This window comes from Oryctolagus cuniculus, chromosome 13, assembly GCF_964237555.1.
Source record: "Oryctolagus cuniculus chromosome 13, mOryCun1.1, whole genome shotgun sequence".
In the NCBI taxonomy this organism is placed as follows: domain Eukaryota; kingdom Metazoa; phylum Chordata; class Mammalia; order Lagomorpha; family Leporidae; genus Oryctolagus; species Oryctolagus cuniculus.
The window spans coordinates 40,221,190-40,241,455 of record NC_091444.1 but is presented as its reverse complement, the minus strand read 5'-3'; the positions used below and the strand labels follow the sequence as shown (position 1 = coordinate 40,241,455).

Below are 20,266 nucleotides of genomic sequence, written 5' to 3'. Positions count from 1 at the left end.
ATTAGTTTTCATTATGGAGCTCTTTCACCTCTTTGGTTAATTTTATCCCTGGGCACTTTTCTGTAGCTGTTGAAAATGGGGTTGTCTTCTTGATCTTATTTTCAGATAATTTATTATTGACCTCTAGCAATGCTGGGGTGTTTTTTTATGTCTATTTTGTATCCTTTATCTTTGATAAATTCATTTATTTATTTATTTATTTATTTTTTATTTTTTTTTTTTTGACAGGCAGAGTGGACAGTGAGAGAGAGAGACAGAGAGAGAAAGGTCTTCCTTTGCCGCTGGTTCACCCTCCAATGGCCGCCGCTGCAGCCGGCGCACCGCGCTGATCCTGGCAGGAGCCAGGAGCCAGGTGCTTTTCCTGGTCTCCCCTGGGGTGCAGGGCCCAAGCACCTGGGCCATCCTCCACTGCACTCCCTGGCCATAGCAGAGAGCTGGCCTGGAAGAGGGGCAACCGGGACAGAATCCGGCGCCCCAACCGGGACTAGAACCCGGTGTGCCGGCGCCGCAAGGTGGAGGATTAGCCTATTGAGCCACGGCGCCGGCTCCATTTATTTATTTTAATAGTTTTTTGGTGGAGTCTTCAGAGTTTTCTGTTTATAAGATCATGTCATCTGTAAACAATGATGATTTGATTTCCTTCTTTCCAATTTGGATTCCCTTTGTTTCTTTCTCTTGCCTAATTTCTCTGGCTAGGATTTCCAGTACTAACATTTAATAAAGTGGTGAAAGCGGGCAGCCTTGTATCATTCCAGAACACAGAGAGCCTTCAGCTTTTCCCCATTCAGTATGATGTTGGCTGTGAGATACATTTCTTCTGTACTTAATTTGTGCAGTGATTTTTATCATGGATACTGACTTTTATTGAACGCCTTTTCTGTATTAAGATCACATGGTGTTTTTCCTTCATTCTGCTGATGTGATATATCAGGTTCATTGATTTGTGTATGTTGAATCACCATCCTGTATACCTGGGATGAATCCTGCCTGATTGCACTGAATGATCCTTTTAATGTCATGTTGGATTCAGTTTGCTAGTGTTTCGTTGAGTATGTTTGAATCCATGTTCATCAAGAATATTGGCCTATAGCTTTCATTTATTGTTTAGTCCTTGCCTGGTTTTGGCATCAGGGCAGTTATTCTTATAGAACAAATTTAGAAAAAAAAAAGCCTTCCTCTTCAACTTTTTAGAATAATTTAAGATGTATTGGTATTATTTCTCCTTTAAATGTTGGCTAGAATTCAATAGTGAAGCCATTTAATTCTGGACTTTTCATTGATGGGAGAATTTTTAATTACTGATTTAATATTATTACTCATTCATCAGTTCAGATATTCTGCTTATTTGTAATTCAATATTAGTAAGGTATCTGTATCCAAGAATTTGTCCATTTCTTCTAGGTTACCAACTTTGTCAGTGTATTAATTGTTTGTAATAGTATCTCATAATCCTTTGTGTTTTCATGGTGTCAGTTGTAACATTTTCCTTTTTGTTTCTGATTTTATTTATTTACATCCTCTTTTTTCCTCAGCCTAGCTACAACTTTGTTGATTTTATCTTTCTTGAAAAGCCCTCTCTTTGCTTCACTGATATTTTCTATTGTGTTATCTAGTCTCTATTTTGCTCTGATCTTTATTCTTCTTTCTACTAATTTTGGTTTTGGTTTATTCTTGTTCATTTAATTCCCTGAGGTGCAGTGATAGGGTGTTTATTTTAGACCTTTCTGATTTTTTTAATGTAGGTATTAATTGCTTCCCAGTTAGTACCTCTTTGTTGTATCCTATAGGTCTTAGCAGATTGTGTCTCCATTTTCAGTAGTTTCAAGACACTGGAAATTTTCCTTCTCAGTTTCTTCCTTTATATGTTGGTTGTTCAGGAGTAAATTGTTTAATTTCAATGTACTTATATAGTTTCCAAAGTTTTCTTGTTATTGATTTCTAGCTTTTGTGGTTAAAAAAAAGGTACTAGATATAATTTCAGTACTTAAAAATTTTTGAAACTCAGTTTGTGAATCACCATATGACTTATCCTGGAGAATTTTCCATGAGCTATGAAGAAGAATGTATATTCTGCAGCTGTTGCATGCAATGTTCTGTAGCTGTCTGTTAGGTCCAACTCTTCCCCAAGTGGACGGTTTGTCCATGTTGTGCTGCCTTGGGAGGGATGAGTGGGTAGTCCCGTGGCCGCAAACCCTGTGATATTAGATCACACCAGAGCTTGCAGCCTGCTGAGTCCAGTACATTGTGGGGTAGGACCAAAGCCCACACTGCTTATAGCATGCCTGCTGCTGAGGTGGACTCAAGGCCTGAGCTGGCTGAGGCCAGGATATGAAAGTCCAATATCCATATGTGTGCAGGGGCCCAAGCACTTGGGCCATCTTCTACTGCTTCCCCAGACCACATCAGAGAGCTGGATTGGAAAAGGAGCAGCCGGGACTACAACAGGTGCCCATATGGGATGCTGGTGGCACAGGTGGAGGATTAAGCTACTGCAACATGGCGCTGGCCCAAAAGTCTCTTCTTAAACTAAAACCAGGCCCTGTGGTTTCTCTCTTGGCTTCCTCACCTCTTGTGAACTTAGTCTAGCCCATGAGTAGCCACCCAAACTGGTCTCTCCGCGGGGAGGGTGCTGGAATGTCTCACTTAGCTACCATCTTGCTCTGCCTCCTGAGGACATAGATGTCTTTCTAGAAAGTCAATATTCTGCCTACTACTACAGGCATGTTTGTTAAAGCTAGTTATTGTTTGCTGAGAGCTCAAAAGAGAATGAGAGGGGCCAGCGTTGTGGTGTAGCAGGTTAAGCCACCTCCTGCAGCACCAGCATCCCATATGGGCACTGGTTCAAGTCTCAGCTGCTCTGCTTCCAATCTAGCTCCCTGTTAATACACCTGGGGAAGCAGTGGAGGATGGCCTAACTCCTTGGGCCCCTGCACACATGTGGGAGACCCAGAAGAAGCTCCTGGCTTCAGCCTCTCCCAGCCCCAGCTGTTGTGGGTGTATGGGGAGTTAACCAGCGAATGGAAGACCTCTCTTTGTGTCTTTCCCTCTCTCTAACTCTGCCTTTCAAGTAAATAAATCTTTTCAAAAAAGAGAGCAAATGAGAAGAAAAACTAAGAAAGGTTGATCTCTAGAAAGTCAAAATTGGCAGTTCTTTTGAGAAGCAGTGATGGAAGCCATGGAAGTGATAAAACTCCCCCCAGCAGGATGGAGGAGGAGGGACAGAGAAAGATCCCAAGAAACACCAACATTTAAGAAGTAGGCATAAGAGGGGAATCCATGAGGAGGGCTGAAAAAGAGTAGCTAGAAGAAGAAAAAAAAATTAGGAGATCTGTCATGGAAGCTAAGGGAGAAAGGGCCTTTTCTGTCTCTTGCTCCAGAAGTTGGAGTGATTTAAAGGCTCTAGAGAGATGTAAGCAGTTTATTCTGGAATGGACGTTTGGTATGGTAGTTAAGATGCCAGCTGGGGTGCCCATAGCTCTGCTCCCAATTCCAGTTCCTGCCAATGTGCTCCCTATGGGGCAGCAGATGATGGCTCAAGCACTTGGCCCCTGATATGCAGTGGGAGGCCTGGGGAGTTCCTAGCTCTTGGCCTAACCCCGGCTGTTGGAGGCAATTGGAGAGTGAAAGATAAGAGATCTCTTGGAGCCTGCGCTGTGGCATAGCAGGTAAAGCCACTGCCTGCAGGGCTGGCATCCCATATGCGCTCCAGTTCAAATCCCCACTGCTCCACTTCCAATCCAGCTCTCTGCTATGACCTGGGAAAGCATCAGAAGATGACCCAAGTGCTTGGGCCCTTGTACCCGCATGGGAGACCTGGAAGAGGCTCCTGGCTTCCGATCGGCCCAGCTCTGGTCATTGCAGCCCTTTGGGGAGTAACCAGCGGGTGGAAGACCTTTCTCTCTCTCTCTCTCTCTCTCTCTCTCTCTCTCTCTCTGCTCTTCCCTCCCTCCCCCCTCCCTCCTTCTCTTTCTGTATGTGTGTGTAACTCTGACTTTCAAATAAAAAATAAGTAAATCTTTTTTAAAAAAGAAGTCTCTTCTGCTCTTCCTCTGTCACTCTTTCAAATAAATATTTTTTAAAAGATTTATTTATTGATTTGAAAGGGAGAGTGACAGAGACATAGAGACAGAGAGGGAGGTGTTCCATCCACTGGTTCACTCTCCAATGTCTGCAGCAGCCAGAGCTGAGCCGATCCAAAGCCAAGAGCCAGGAGCTTCTCCCAGGTCTCCCACGTGGTGCAGTGGCCCAAGGACTTGGGCCATCTTCTACTGTTTTCCTAGGCCATAGCAGAGAGCTAGATCAGAAGTGGAGCAGCAGGGACTCAAACCGGCGCCCAAATGGGATAACAACATAGCAGGTGGCAGCTTTACCAGCTAACCCACAGTGTCAGCCCCCTATTTTTTTTTTAAAGATTTATTTATTTTACTTGAGAGTCAGAGTTACACAGAGCTAGAAGGAGATGCAGAGAGAGAGGTCTTCCATCTGCTGGTTCAGTTGGCTGCAATGGCTGGAGCTGTACCAATCTGAAGCCAGGAGCCAGGAGCTTCCTCCGGGTATGCCCACATGGGTGCAAGGGCCCAAGAACTTGGGCCGTCTTCTACTGCTTTTCCAGACCATAGCAGAGAGCTGGATTGGAAGTGGAGCAGCCAGGACTCAAACTGGTGCCCATATGGGATGCTGCACTGTAGGCAGCAGCTTTATCCGGTATGCCACAGTGCTGGTCCTGCCCCCTAATTTTTTTAAATAACAAAAATAACATCATTTTACTTGGCTTGACCTACCACAATTTTCAAGTCATTGCTAATAAAACATCCTGGGATTGCCGATACAAATTACAATAACCAAATCTTAGTCCCTTTTGCTCTTTACTCGACTGAAATTTCATAAACCACTTTTAGATCTTAAACTGAAGAATTTCTTTAAGCTGCTATTTACAAAGGTGACAACATCATAATGAAGCAGTCTGTGCATTTCCATTGGAAATGCAAATAATCAAACCTCCTCTACCAGGCACAGCTCTCCCCAGCCCTAGTCTGCAGAGATGTTCAGCTAAGATGCAGGCTGCATTTTGTTTCGAAAAACACATTATGGAAGACATTGGCTCCAGTCTCTGAATGTGCCCCTGCCACAGTTCTTCCCACAAATGCGCTCCCTGCTGTTAATTTCTCTTCCCAGCAGGCAGCCTACCAAGGCTCCTTTATCTCACATTTCTGAATATGTTGCACGACTAAGAGTTGACCCCTAATGGAGATAAAGACACTTGCGGGGAGAGGGAATGAGGAGACATCTGTATGCACTGGCTCCTGAGAAGATTCCCAGACAGATCTTCCCCAGGATACAGCATTGAGAACTCCTCCACAAACAAACAGAAAATCTGGTTCATAGTGTCCCGCACTGGAGCAAGATCCTCCTAGCCCAGGGACGGCCTCAGCCCCCGGATCCACTCTCCTGAGGCTGTGATTCTGGAATAAACATCTCAGGGACAGCAGAGCAATGGCGTCTGAGAAGACCGTGCCATGACTCGGCCTGCCCTGTGGTTCACACCGTGTGCCCCAGACTTCTGCTCCAGCTTATCTCCCAAGCCTCCGTCTCTACCCTCCTGTTGATCTTTTGAGTCCACAACACCTTTGCGAGAGTCCTGCTTCATAGATTATAAGTCTACAGAATTCTTTAAGAGAGTCCTGGTTAGGAACGAGAGTGCTGATGGATACACCAGGTTGCCTATCCTGTGCCTTCTGTGAGTACACACTCAGTGTGTTCTAGGTGTATTACGTGTGAGATCCGTGGAGAAAGTGGCACTGATCTCCTCTTGGAGTGCTCTATTGTTACTGTCCCAGGTTATTTTTTTTTTTTTTTTTACTGATGAAGGGATTAAGAATAAAAGATTTAGAAAATACAGATGGCGGGCCAGTGCTATGGCGTAGCAAGTAAAGCCACCCCTGCAGTGCTGATATCCCATTTGGGCTCTGGTTCTAGTCCTGGCTGCTCCACTTCCGATCCAGCTCTCTGCTATGGCCTGGGAAAACAGTGGAAGATGGCCCAAGTGCATGGGGCCCTGCACTTACAAGGGAAAAGCGGAAGAAACTCCTGGCTCCTGGCTCCTGGCTTCCAATCAGCCCAGCTCCAGCTGTTGTGACCGTATGGGGTGTGAACCAGCAGGTGGAAGATTTCTCTCTCTCTCTCTCTGCCTCTGCCTCCCTGTAACTCTGTCTTTCAAATGAATAAATATAAGCTTTAAAAAAATGAATAAGGCCTCTATAAACATTCGTCAAAATTTAAGTTTTAGCCCTCAAATACATGCAAATGTGTAAGCCTTCTTTTCTCAAATACACATAGCATATATATGATAGTGTTTTCATTTAAAAGTAAAAGTAGGCTGCAGTTATTATATTTATTTACTTTTCAGAGTCAGATCATATTTTATGATGATTGCATTAAAAGTTTCGCGAGTGCGCAGTCGAGGGACGCTCTCGAGAACGTCCACGCTGGTGTGCTAGGGCGTCTGGAAGAGGCTGCAGAGCTGCTGGACACCAGCAACGCGCAGACGAGAGCCGTGCTGGGCGCGCTGCTCATTCTCTACGTTCACTGCAGAGATGTGGTGAGAAGCCTGCTGCTCCAGGATATCTGCAAGGAGGACGACTTTGAGTGGACGAGGTAGGTGTGTCTGAATTATAATCCTACATACAACAACTCTTCGCGAGCATATCTTTAGGTAGAATGCTTCTCTCTTTCAAACTCTGTCAAACAATTTAATTCATGAGTATTTACAAAATTTTAAGCAAACCTAATCCTGTGGATCCTGCTTTCTGTCTTCGGCCCCTCCCCCTCATTTTCTTTAACCCCTTTTCTGCCTCATCTGCCTGAGCTGGTCACTGTCTCCCTAGCTGCGTTTTTCCCTTTGCCTTTGGCACGTCAGCCCCAGGGTAGCAGCTGTCAGTCGGTAGCTGATCCAGCTCAGTCCTCTTGGCCCTGTGCTGGCAATTCTAGAGCAGAGTAGGCAGAGGAGACACATGGTAGAGCCTTTCCAGCGAGCTCCCTGACTCACACGCCCCGGAGTCAATTAGAAACCAGACGTTTAGAAGGAGAGGGCCACGGACTGGTGAGAAGAGATCAGGAGACAGAATTCCTGAGTAACTGTCGCATCTCAAACTTCCCAGTCAATTTTTTCCTGAAGGCTTTCTCTTCTGATTACATGTTCTCTCATCTGACACTCTCCGAAGTCATAGCTACCGATTTTTGATTTTCTTTTTATTTTTTAATTTAAACTTTATTTTAAAAGGTTACTTATTTTAAATGATTATACTATGATCTGTTGTCCCATAAAGTATTTAAAACGGCTTACAAGGGTGAATAAACTCTTCCATGACAGCAGAAACAGAAGAAAGGTGATTAGCAGTCCTTCTGTAAGACCTTTCGGAACCTGGAAATCTGAAAAGACTGTGGCTACCTCTTTTTGTAATTAAATATCAAAGCAGTGCTAAACTGTCGCAAACGTGTAGGAACTTTTCCCTTGACATTTAAAAAGTACAAGTGAAAAGATTCTTTCCAAAAATATTCTTTGGCATTCCTTCACTGCTAATGCCCAAGAAATTGATATTTTGAGAAGTAAGTCGGCACTGCTGGGGACACAGAGGAAAGTCAATGATACATACCATCAAGTTACAACAGGTCACGGACTAAACTCAAAGCGTTGTGGAGGAAGGCATTTATGATTAGCTACATGATTAACTGTTCGATAGACAAATAAAACAAGACAGTGTTGTTGATATGGCTTTGGATGCAAACAACACTTCTCTGGGACCCTCACAGAAACGGTCCAGATTATCCTGAAGAATGTGTCAATCACATTCTGATTGGAAATCATAGCAGACTTCTCGGGAGTGATTTGTATAGAAATCCTCCACTTAGGCTGATGGCACATCAGAGCAATGTGATTCTGCAAGGCCGTTTGCCAGAGGGAAAACTGCTCACGGGGGTGTAGTCTTCCGAGTTCTGTCGTTTCAGATCTAATGCAGTCATTGATGAGTTTTATATCACCCTTCTCCCTTGATTTTCATGTTTTGATTTCAATGCTTTTAGTCAACACTTCATTTTCAATCTTGTTATATTTCTTCATGTGAAAAAAAATTCACCCAAATAACATGAACATTTAAAATGTTTTTGCAGACATCTGCGGTACAAATGGGATGAAAAACAGATGTTATGCTATGTATCTCAAGGAGGTGCCAGTTTTACTTATGGCTATGAGTACCTGGGCTGTACCCCAAGACTGGCCATTACGCCTCTCACTGACCGGTGCTGGCTCACCTTCCTGGGGGCTCTGCACTTGAATCTAGGAGGTTGTGCTTCTGGTCCAGCAGGTGTAGGAAAAACTGAGACTATCAAAGACCTAGCGAAAGTAAGTGACTTCTATATCTAGAACAAAAACATCTTTTCTGTCCCACAAACTTCATAGATGTTTCACCATTCTTATCTTAAATTTACACCATTCCTGCTGTGAAGGTATTCATTGCTTTTAATAATCACATCCATTAATCCATGTAATTAATTGGTGGATTAATTTCATAATGCCTGTTGTTTGCGGGGAGGTGGATCTCAGTAAGCCCACAACTGCTTTGAATTTGCATGGAACAGTATTAACTTGACTAACATGTGAATGATTAACATCACTGTGTGTGTGTATGAGATAAAAGTAGTGACCAATGAAAACAAGGCATATAGTTTATGGTATTTATTTATAAATTTGTATAAAAATAGGATCATAATGCACTGTGAAATAATCAACAAAACTATCTTCATATATGTATATTCATACTGAGTTTTGTGAATCTCTAAATTTTGTATCTAGTTCATTTTCATATTGTAAAAGTTTTCTCTAAAGAGCACATTTTACTAATCTGGCAGTTTAAACATTAGTATTTTGTCTCATAACTCAAGAACTATATTGAAACATATTTATCTTACAGGCCTTAGGAAAACATTGTGTGACCTTTAGCTGCTTTGAGAATTTGGATTATAAGGTAAAGCTTAAACATCAATACTCAGGAAAAAATATTGTACACATAAAAAATTCATTGAAGAATGAAAGATTAGAGAAAAATTTTTGAGTCACTGATAGTAGAACCACAAATGCTATTAATTTAAACTAATAGAAACCTAGAATGTAATAGAAATTTAAAACATTATATACTTTGCTTTTAGTTCAAGTGAACTGCTTACAACAATGATTTTCAAACTTTTTTTCAAACAAAATCTTATATGGAATATGAATATATAAAATAACTAAGAGTAATACTTTTTATTTATTTATTTGAGAGTTACAGTGAGAGGGAGAGACAGAGAGAAAGGTCTTCTATCTGCTGGTTCTCTCCCCAAGTGGCCACAATGGCCAGAGCTGAGCCAATCAGGAGCCAGGAGATTCTTCCCGGTCTCCCACGCAGGTGCAGGGGCCCAAGCACTTGGGCCACCTTCAGCTTTTCCAGGCCATAGCAGAGCTGGATCAGATGAGGAGCAGCCGGGACTAGAACTGGCGCCCATATGGAATGCCAGCTAGTGCTGGCCCCAAGTGTAATACTTGAATACAAACTTATTTTAAGTCCTAATCTTACATATTTGTTTACTATAAAAGTCTTAAGAACAACAAAACTATTGTGATACAAGTAAAAATTTGAGAGTTTATATACCTGATAATTACAAGTGAATATGAATCACTTTGGTTTTGATAACACATTACCTAAGACATGTCTCATAATATTGTTATTAATTAAAAGATTTTTGTACCTCTGTACCTGTCACAAATTTACTCAAACTTTCAAAATACTGGAATTTATTTTCAATGATAAGTTCATACCTTTTATATTTTACTAGTATAGTTTTATTTGTTCAAAGTACATTACCTCTGAGACCCTACACTTGAAATTTGTGCATATAGCATATATTAAAAGAAATCAATTAATACAAGTACTTGTTCACTTATTATTTTTAAGACATTTACCAAATAAGAGTCTCTTTCCTCTTCCCTGGAAACTGCTTCCCAATGGGACCCAGGAGGGCGGGGTCTGGAGTGAGGTAGGGGAGGCACTTGTCTGCTGAGCACAACTAAAAGGAAGGTAAAAAGTGTAGTAATTGGGGCCTGCGCTGTGGCTCACTTGGTTAATCCTCCACCTGCGGTGCTGGCATCCCATATCAATGCCGAGTTCTAGTCCTGGTTGCTCCTCTTCCAGGCCAGCTCTCTACTGTGTCCCGGGAGGGCAGTGGAGGATGGCCCAAGTGCTTGGGCCCTGCACCCTATGGGAGACCGGGAGGAGGCACCTGGCTCCTGGCTTCGGATCAGCGCAGCTCCAGCCATTGCAGCCATTTGGGGGGTGAACCAACAGAAGGAAGACCTTTCTCTCTGTCTGTCCCTCTCACTGTCTATAACTCTACCTGTCAAATAAATAAATAAATAAATAAATAAATAAAACAAGTGTAGTAATCAAGATAAACATTTTAATGCAATTTTTTTTTTAATTTTTGACAGGCAGAGTGGACAGTGAGAGAGAGAGAGAGACAGAGAGAAAGGTCTTCCTTTGCCGTTGGTTCACCCTCCAATTGCCCCTGTGGCCAGCGCACTGCGCTGATCCGAAGCCAGGAGCCAGGTGCTTCTCCTGGTCTCCCATGCAGGTGCAGGGCCCAAGCACTTGGGCCATCTTCCACTGCACTCCCGGGCCAGAGCAGAGAGCTGGCCTGGAAGAGGGGCAACCAGGACAGAACCGGTGCCCCGACTGGGACTAGAACCCGGTGTGCCGGCGCCGCAAGGCGGAGGATTAGCCTATTGAGCCATGGCGCTGGCCATTAATGCAATATTTTTAAAATCAAAAATACCCCCTCCTAGATCCCATGGTGAACAAACTCAAAATTTTGAATTAAGACATGGTCTGGTTCCTGCTGCCATGTGTCTCCTTCCTGGTCTGAGGGTTTCTCTCTACCTTCTGTCCATGCAACACCTGGCAGAATCCTTTCCAGTCGTCCTGACAGTGCTGTTTGTTTTGTTTTAGTTGCTATCATTTAAAAATCAACAGATTCCAATTCAGACTTTGAGCCTCTAACAAAACACTGGGGAACCCAGCCAAGCTGGATCTGCACCCTGGCAGCTGGCAGAAGCCGAATAGCAGCTATGTGTTTCAGCTGGTACCGCTCCACTCTAGTGCAGAGTCTATTTCTTGCATAATATTGGGCCTGATACCCATCACGGGGATGGCCTACCAGCAGCTCACCGCTGATTCCAATGGTGTCTGCTTGCCCTAAAAAAGGGAGACCCAGCCTTCAGACACTTTACGTGCATCTGCCAGAGAAGTTGTTGTAAAGACTCTTCACACTTTATGCGATAAATGGTAGTCATGGGAGTGGTGCTGTGCTGGTCTCTGCAGGCAGTCGTTGGTGGCGGCTCTTCGTTTGCTGTTTCTGTGAGCACCAGCATTTGTTATTCCATGTTTAGGCTCTTAGAAGAGACCGGAGTCGTCCAGAGGCTAAGCATCTACTGCTTTTTTTAGCCCTGCAAACAAGAAAAAAGAAATCTGGAGGGAGGCAATACAGTTGTTTGTTTGGCTTGGTTAAGATGGAAGAATATATATCAAATTGATATCCCGGTAAAATCTCATACCTTTATAACAATTTCAGTATTCATTCTCCTCCCTCCCCCCAAAGATAGTGGGAAAATTCCTCTTTGGAGTGGTTCAGTCAGGAGCATGGTGCTGCTTTGATGAATTCAATCGAATCGATGTGGAGGTTCTTTCTGTCCTTGCTTCACAAATCCTAACAATTAAGTCTGCAAAAGCCAGCTACTCTATCAGGTATTTGTTGAGTACATTTGCACTGTTTGAGTGGAAATCTGATACACGTTTGCTGTTTAGTTAATGGTTAAATATTTTTTCTGCGGCCGGCGCCGTGGCTCACTAGGCTAATCCTCCGCCTTGCGGCGCTGGCACACCAGGTTCTAGTCCAGGTTGCCCCTCTTCCAGGCCAGCTCTCTGCTATGGCCCAGGAGTGCAGTGGAGGATGGCCCAACTGCTTGGGCCCTGCACCCCATGGGAGACCAGGAGAAGCACCTGGCTCCTGGCTTCAGATCAGCGTAGTGCACCGGCTACAGCACGCCGGCCGCGGCAGCCATTGGAAGGTGAACCAACGGCAAAAGGAAGACCTTTCTCTCTCTCTCACTGTCCACTCTGCCTGTCAAAAAAATTTTTTTTTTAATTTATTAAAAAAATATTTTTTCTGCTATATGTGTTTGGGTCTTTCGATTTTTTTTTAAAGCACATATCAAAAGGGATGGCACTGTCCAATGTTTGCTTTACTAGAAAAACAATGTGAAAACGTACATTGAACTTTCAAGCCAATTTGAGGTATACAAATGGGCATCCAACTTTTGAAATAGTCTTTGGGTCTACCGTGACACTAATGCAAATATGTTCTAAATACTTTTTTTTTTTTTTTAATTTTTGACAGGCAGAGTGGACAGTGAGAGAGAGAGACAGAGAGAGAAAGGTCTTCCTTTGCTGTTGGTTCACCCTCCAATGGCCGCCGCTGCAGCCAGCGCACCGCGCTGATCCGATGGCAGGAGCCAAGATCCAGGTGCTTTTCCTGGTCTCCCATGGGGTGCAGGGCCCAAGCACTTGGGCCATCCTCCACTGCACTCCCTGGCCATAGCAGAGAGCTGGCCTGGAAGAGGGGCAACCGGGACAGAATCCGGCGCCCCAACCGGGACTAGAACCCGGTGTGCCGGCGCCGCAAGGTGGAGGATTAGCCTATTGAGCCACGGCGCCGGCCTCTAAATACTTTTTTCTCAACTTAAATCCTCTTACTACCTCTTCATCTTAGGCTATTATATTTGAAGAAACCAGCATTTTGGGGTTTTTTCTTTATATTCTTTTTAACAAAACAGAATCTTACCACATACTTGAAGCTCCCTTTTGTCTCATTATTCTAATTTAATGTGCTTTTATGCAATGACAATATGTGCAGCTTATGATGATGACTAAGGTTTATGATAGACTATCAGACATTTTTTCTCTTCAGATAAATTCAGGAACTCATGTGGTTTACTTGATAGATATAAATTAATTTGCTGGTATAGTTTCTGTTATAATCTGATGTTTCCAGCTCAAACCAATGTTCAGTAACTCGTGGCTTTAGTCTCATAGATGTTGTTCAGACCAATAGAGCTGGTGTTCCAGACCTCACAAATCTATGATGAGAGCTGAGGGTCACAGTAACCCATATTTTATGAATTCTTTGCTATACCTCAACCCCTGAAAAGTTTTCCCCATTTACGTTCAGGGAGTCCCCAGGTTTTATCCCGTTGCTCCTCACATATTTTGACCCCTCTCTGTGATAGTAGTTGACCAAGAAAGCACTACAGAATGTCTCTGCATTGTCTCTACTACTGGTACCAACTGTAGGGCAGCGATGTCCCTACCAAAAGTTTGGTTTCACGGTCCTCCTGAAGGTCTCTAGCCAGAGGCTGGGAGGACTTGGAGGGCAGGCTGTGTCCCATGCTGGAGGAGGAACTCTCCGCTGTGCCCCACCCTGTGCTCCTTTACTTTTATTCCTAAAGATCTCTGAGGTCCTTTTCACTGGGTAAGTCAACTCAGATGGGTGCCTTCTAGGCTCAGATCCCTAAAGTTCTTCAGACATCTTTAGCCATAATGAAATAACAGCCGAATCCTAGCGGGAGTCACAACTGTGGCTCAAGATGAACCTTTTCTTTCTCTCTCCTTTGTTTTTCCTGGTGTGTTCTGCTTGGGTTTAAATATAACATTGCCTTCAGAAAGCTCCCAGATTCACATGTAGTTCTGACATCCTATAGCCTAGAAAAACTCTCTGAATAATGTCTTGTAGGTTTGTACTGGAAGGAAAGGAAATTCGTATCAATATGTCTTGTGCGATATTTGTCACCATAAGTCCTGGGTAAGTGTCGGTGAATCTAGTGGGAATGAATACAGACCAAAATCCTTTTCTTAAATCTTAGCCACAGTTAGATAAGATGTCTGACATCACATATCACTTACCTTCAACCACCCCTGGAGTCTCCTTCCACTAAACCATTTACGAACAGCTACAACTCCACACTTTTCCATAAAGATAGCCTCACATTTAGCTTCTGACCAAGGCACGTTTTCACTTCATGAATATCTAGAGAAAGAAAAAGGTCAGCAGTTTCTCACAAAGAGGACACAGGTAAAAAAAAAAAAAAAAAAAAAAAAAGGCTGAGTGGCAGGAAAATAAGAGTATGATGGTTCCCGGGAGTGGAGGCTGGGCAGGTTCAGTACATATCTGATTGAACACTGCAGTGTCCAGTGAATCATCTGGAACTGTTGTGAAATGAATTGTAGGAAGAGGCACAGGAAGAAGAATTAGACCAGGAGGCTCTGTGAGATGAAAAGGTCAATAGAAACCATCTTGTGAGCCAATTTTCCAGATAAAGGTTGTGTAGAAATCTGATAGAATTATTTGGTGGGGGGGATGTGTATTATATGGTTTCTCATTTGAAATATTGAAAAATTATTTTTGTCCCCCCGCCTTAAGATATCCAGGTAGAGAAGAGCTCCCACATAACTTAAAGTCTCTGTTTCGCCCAGTGGCAATGATGGTGCCCCATTATCGAATGATTACTGAAATCATTATGTCTTCAGTTGGTTTCAAATCTTCAAAATTACTCTCTGGAAAGCTAGTCAACCTTTACGAATTAGCTAACACACAACTTTCACAAAAGGTAAAAAGTTTCATTTCCCAAAGTATTTAAATGTGATTGTGTATGAATAAAAATGTTAAAATAACTTTAGTAGTACTTATCTAGTATTGGTCCAGGAATAATATGGGAAAATACAAATAATGGCGCTAGAGTCCCTGTCAACACCTCAAGTCCATAAACCAACTTGAACATTAGGGAAAATGTAAAACCAATCAAGATTGCAAATGGAGGGCTAATAGGCTAATCCTCCGCCTTGCGGCGCTGGCACACCGGGTTCTAGTCCCGGTCTGGGCGCTGGATTCTGTCCCGGTTGCCCCTCTTCCAGGCCAGCTCTCTGCTATGGCCCGGGAGTGCAGTGGAGGATAGCCCAAGTGCTTGGGCCCTGTACCCGCATGGGAGACCAGGAAAAGCACCTGGCTCCTGGCTTCGGATCAGTGTGATGCGCCGGCCACAGTGCGCCGGCTGCACCGGCCATTGGAGGGTGAACCAACGGCAAAGGAAGACCTTTTTCTCTGTCTCTCTCTCTCTCACTGTCCACTCTGCCTGTCAAAAATAAATATAGATAGATAGATAGATAGATAGATAGATAGATAGATTGCAAATGGAAATTTCCTCAAAATCTATAAATTATGCTACTCCATACAAGAAAGCCAACACTTAGAGCAGTGGTTTCAAAGCTTATTTTGACTTGCCCCCTAGTTTCTAATTATATGTTTATGGAAATGTTTATGGAAACTGGAAAAATTAAGTGATTAAAAATATAAAGTTTATTTTTCAACATGAGCTCTAGCATAAGCAATGATAGCAGCCAGTTAGTCCATCCCTAAAGAACAGAGGGTCTTGGAGACTTAGCCATGTCACTGCAGTCTTTTTTTTTCTTTTACATTAATAACTGGAGAAAGGTTGAAGATTGGGAGCCAAAGGAAGTCACAAGGATGATAAAGTGGATGTGTGATGATTTCCCAGTGAAACTCTGACCAAATTGTCCTTATTTGATGAGAGAAATGAGCAGAAATAGTGTCATGGTAGAGAAAGACTCAGGTCAAGCTTTTCTGGGCATTTTTCTGCTATAACATTGGCTAACTTTGTCAAAAACACTTTCTTTCCTGGTAAGCCGAGGATATTGTTCTTTGGCTCTCCAGAAAGTCAACAAGCACAAAAATTTAAGCATCCCGTAAGACTATTGCCATGACCTCTGCCCTTGACTGGTCTGCTTTTGCTTTGACTTGACCACTTCCACCTCTTGGTAGCCATTGCTTTGATCGTGCCTTGTCTTTAGGGTTATGCTGTTAAAGCCATGTTTCATCTCCTGTTCCAGTTCTTTGAAGAAGTGCTTCAGGATCTTGATCCAGCTTGCTTAAAAATTTTCATTAAAAGCTCTTCTCTTATCTCAAGTTGATATGGGTACAATAGTTTGGGCACAGAAAGTTTGCTCCATTTTAACTTTTCAGTCACAGTGTATAGGCTGAACCAATTTGTATGTGTTGTTGGCTATTTTTTTCCTGCTGTTAATCTTTGCTTCCCTTCAGTAAGGCATAGATAGTAGTAATTTTTTTTTTCACAAATTGATTTGGATGGTCTGTGCCACAAGCATCATCTTCAACATAATCTTGTCCCTTCTTACTCATTTGTAAACTGATGATTTCTTTGAGTCATTGTCCCTGTAACTTCTCATAAAGCATCAGTGATTTTACCATTCTCCACCCAAGAGTTGCCATAAATTGATGTTTGTTCTTGCTTTAATTTTAGCAAAATTTATGTTGCTCTGATAGGGGTTCTTTTCAAACTGATTTTTTTTTATGTCTTAAACTAGATCTTACTCAGATGTGTTTTGGCAAGCTAATACAAATTTACCTTGGTACAAAAATTTTTTTGAAATCCGATGCATGGTTTTTCATGATGTGAATTTTCTATGAACTTTTTAAAGACCCCCTCATATGTCTGGTGTGGGAATACAGAACCTGAATTTCTAAGAAGTTCCCAAATGTTACTGATGCAGCATAATGAGTATGTTTCTAACCCAAAATGCTTTGGTCAGCTAATCACGTGTCCTCCAAAATGCTCCTCTTTTTAACATGATTTCAATTCCTCCCTTTCTAGTTCAGAGAAAATTTGATTCAGATGTCCATAGTTTTTTAACTCCTTTAGTACCTGTTACTCCTTTCTTTTGAGACCAAAAGACTTTTGTGAGCACCAGTTTAGGGGAGGGATGATAGAATTAGAAGCAGAAGTTAGCGTCTCTGGGATTCATATCTTTGTTTCTCATCGTAGCATAGATGATCAATAATTTAACTTCATCCTGTGGCATTTATTTTCAAAATCTTCCATTTTCCTCACAGATATTTTAGTAACTCATTGTACTTAAAAAATGTTTAAGTCACAGAGTATACATATTTATAGGGTACTATGTGATGTTTTGATACATGTCTATATTACATTACATTGTGTAATGTCCAATGAGCATAAACATATCTACTCAAACATGTAGCATTTATTTATAGTGAAAACACTCAAAATCTTATTTCTAACTTCCTTTCAAAGACAACTATACACTATATTAACATTACCTATAGTCACCCCACAGGGCAGTAGAGTCCCAGAACTTGTTCAAACTTCTACCTCATTGTAACTTAATACCCTTTAATCAACCTTTGCCCTTCTTTTTCCTCTTTTTCCTTTAATCAACCTTTTCCCCTCTCTTCTTTTTCCTCCTCAGCCCATGGTAACAGCCATTGCACTTTTAACTTATTTTTTAAAGGTTTTATTTATTTATTTATTATTTGAGAGGCAGAGTTACAAAGAGGGAGAGAGAGAGAAAAATCTTCTATCCACTGGTTCTCTCCTCAAATGATCACAATGGCCTGAGCTGAGCCAATCCAGAGCCAGCAGCTAGGATCTTCCTATGGGTCTCCTACATGGGTGCAATGACCCAAGCAATTGGGCCATCTTCTACTGCTTTCCCAGGCCATAAGCAGGGAATGGATTAGAAGAGGAGCAGCCAGGACTAGAACCAGCACCCATATCGGAGGCCAGCACTGCAGGTGGAAGCTTAACCTACTACGCCACAGTGCTGGCCCTAGTATTTTTAACTTCTATGAGATCAGTTATTCCTTTAGACTCCACATATGTAATAACTCAATTTTTTAATATTTGATAGGATCATTATCATTTTGGCTTGCGGTTTCTGAAGACAGTTCTAATAATTGCTGAGAGGGAGAAACAGGAGTTTAACAGGTAAGTTGTTTTGAATTGAATTTTAGATGAAAGAGAATTGTACATTGTCGCTCCCCCTCTTCGCGGAGGAATGACACTAAACCCTGCCTAGGTTTCCTATCCGAGTCACGGCACCATTATGTCGCTCCCCCTCTTCATGGAGGAATGACACAGGACCCTGCGCTGTTCTTTTGTCTGCTCGGCCCTCCCCGGGTTTGCTGCTGGTTCTTCCCGGGTTGGCTACCGACCCTTACACCTCCGTGGAAGGGCGGTTCCCCCTGCCACTTTCCCCACTTCCGCGGGGGAGCGGCACACCGCCGGCCGGCTCTCTCGGGGGCTGCACAGGTGTTCCTTCAGATAGATGTTCCTCGTGCATGTTGTCTCTCTCCTCCTTTATAGTCCTCTTCCACCAATCCCAACTCTGCTACCCACATGCCAAGTACGCTGCTCTCCTCCAATCAGGAGCAGGATCAGCTCCTGCAGGTCATCACTCAAGTTGGCGAGAGGCAGCTGCGTAGAAGTTGTTACTCCCTTCTCAGCGCCATATTGTGGGAGAGCAGATGCATAGAATAAGTCTTAATTCCAGTAACAGTCTAGTCTGAGTTGCTCCCCACAGTACATCCCTGGAGAAAATATGTTGTGGAATTTTTTTTTAATAATGAATCCCCTCCTTGGTTCTGGTGAGACAGTTTTTTTTTTTTTTAAGATTTATTTATTTATCTGAAAGGCAGAGTTAGAGAGAGAGAGAGGTCTTCTGTCCGATGGTTCACTCCCCAATTGGCCACAATGGCCAGAGCTGCGCCGATCCAAAGCCAGGAGCCAGGAGCTTCTTCCAGGTCTCCCATGCGGGTGCAGGGGCCCAAGGACTTGGGCCATTTTCTACTGCTTTCCCAGGCCATAGCAGAGAGCTGGTCCAGAAGAGGAGAAGCCGGGTTTTGAACTGGCACCCAAATGGGATGTTGGTGCTTCAGGCCAGGGCATTAACCTACTGTGCTACAGCACTGGCCCCAGTTCTGGAATTTTAAGTAAATTTGACAAAACAGGGAGCTGGAGTGTCACAGTAAAATATGACAAGTTATTTAAGGATACAGAGAAAGGGAAGGAAGTATGCACAAAATTACTCAGTACTTGTCCCCAATACAGTGTTGTCTCCTTGTTTTCTTAAAGTGCTTTATCTTTATACAGTGAAAAAGTAATGGAATGAAAGAGCTCATTTAGAAGAACATAACTTTTTTACAACTTTATTGATTTATGTGTAAGTTACAGAGAGAGAGAGAGAGAGAGAGAGAGAGAGAGAGAGAGAGATCCTCCACCTGCTGGTTCACTCCTCAGATGGCTGCAATAGCCAGGATTTGGCCAGGCCAAATCCAAGAATTTCATCCAGATCTCCTGCATGGACCATCTTCTGCCTTTCCCAGGCCATTAACAGGGAGCTGGATCGGAAGTGGAGTGACTGGGATACGAACTGGCGCCTATATGGGATGCCAGCGTTGCAGGCAGCAGCTTTCCCAGCTTCACCACAGTGCTGGCCCTAGAAAAGCAATAAATGTAAGCAAACAGTGGCCCTCCATAGACATAGGCTCTGGATCCAACTAACCATGGATTGAAAATATTTGGGGGGAAAAAACCTAGGCAAGAACAGATAATGTACAGACTGTTTTCTTGTCATTATTCCCTGAACAATACAGTATAACTATTGAGGTAGCATTTACATCATAGTGGGTACTATAAGTGATCTGGAAATGATTTAAGGTGTATGGGAGGATTCACATAGATTATATGCAGGCACTACACCATTTTACATGAGGGACTTGAGCATCTTTGGGTTTTGGTATCCAAGGGAATCTTGGCACTGGTCCCCTACTGGTACCAAGGTATGACTGTATCTGTATAAGAAATGTGTGAAATGCAATGAGGAAAACTCAAACAGGATTCAGCAACAGAAATCAAAATGTAACTAAAATCATACTCCATTTCTGTAATTATTATAGTATCTTAAAGAACTTAACATAAAAGTTCAACTGCTATAAATATTAATTTATGCATGAAAATGCAACCTCAGTAAAAATGACAAAAGGATTTTGTTTTTTTAGGCAAGATGATGCTAAAGTTGATATGGAAAAATAAACCTAGCTATAAAAATACAAAAAAGTAAGAACAATGAAGGGGAAATATCCCTTTAAGTACTAAGTTGTATTTTAAAGGTTCAGTAATGAAAATATTATATTGGCTTATGAATAGAAGCCATTCTATTATAAGTAAATGCTTTTATTATAAATAAATAAACAAACAAACCATTGAAGCAGAATCCAAAGTACAGAATTA

At 42.6% G+C, this 20,266-nt stretch overlaps 1 protein-coding gene across 1 annotated transcript in view; it reads left to right on the top strand.

Moving 5' to 3' along the window:
• Nucleotides 1–20,266, top strand: part of DNAH14 (dynein axonemal heavy chain 14) — a 344,335-nt gene that overhangs the window by 132,399 nt on the left and 191,670 nt on the right. Inside the window, exons 29-35 of the mRNA XM_070055424.1 lie at nt 6,407–6,654; nt 8,167–8,398; nt 8,967–9,020; nt 11,686–11,831; nt 13,876–13,944; nt 14,563–14,749; nt 17,886–17,962. Coding sequence (XP_069911525.1) covers nt 6,407–6,654; nt 8,167–8,398; nt 8,967–9,020; nt 11,686–11,831; nt 13,876–13,944; nt 14,563–14,749; nt 17,886–17,962 — 1,013 coding nt within the window. The remainder of the gene's footprint in view (nt 1–6,406; nt 6,655–8,166; nt 8,399–8,966; nt 9,021–11,685; nt 11,832–13,875; nt 13,945–14,562; nt 14,750–17,885; nt 17,963–20,266) is intronic.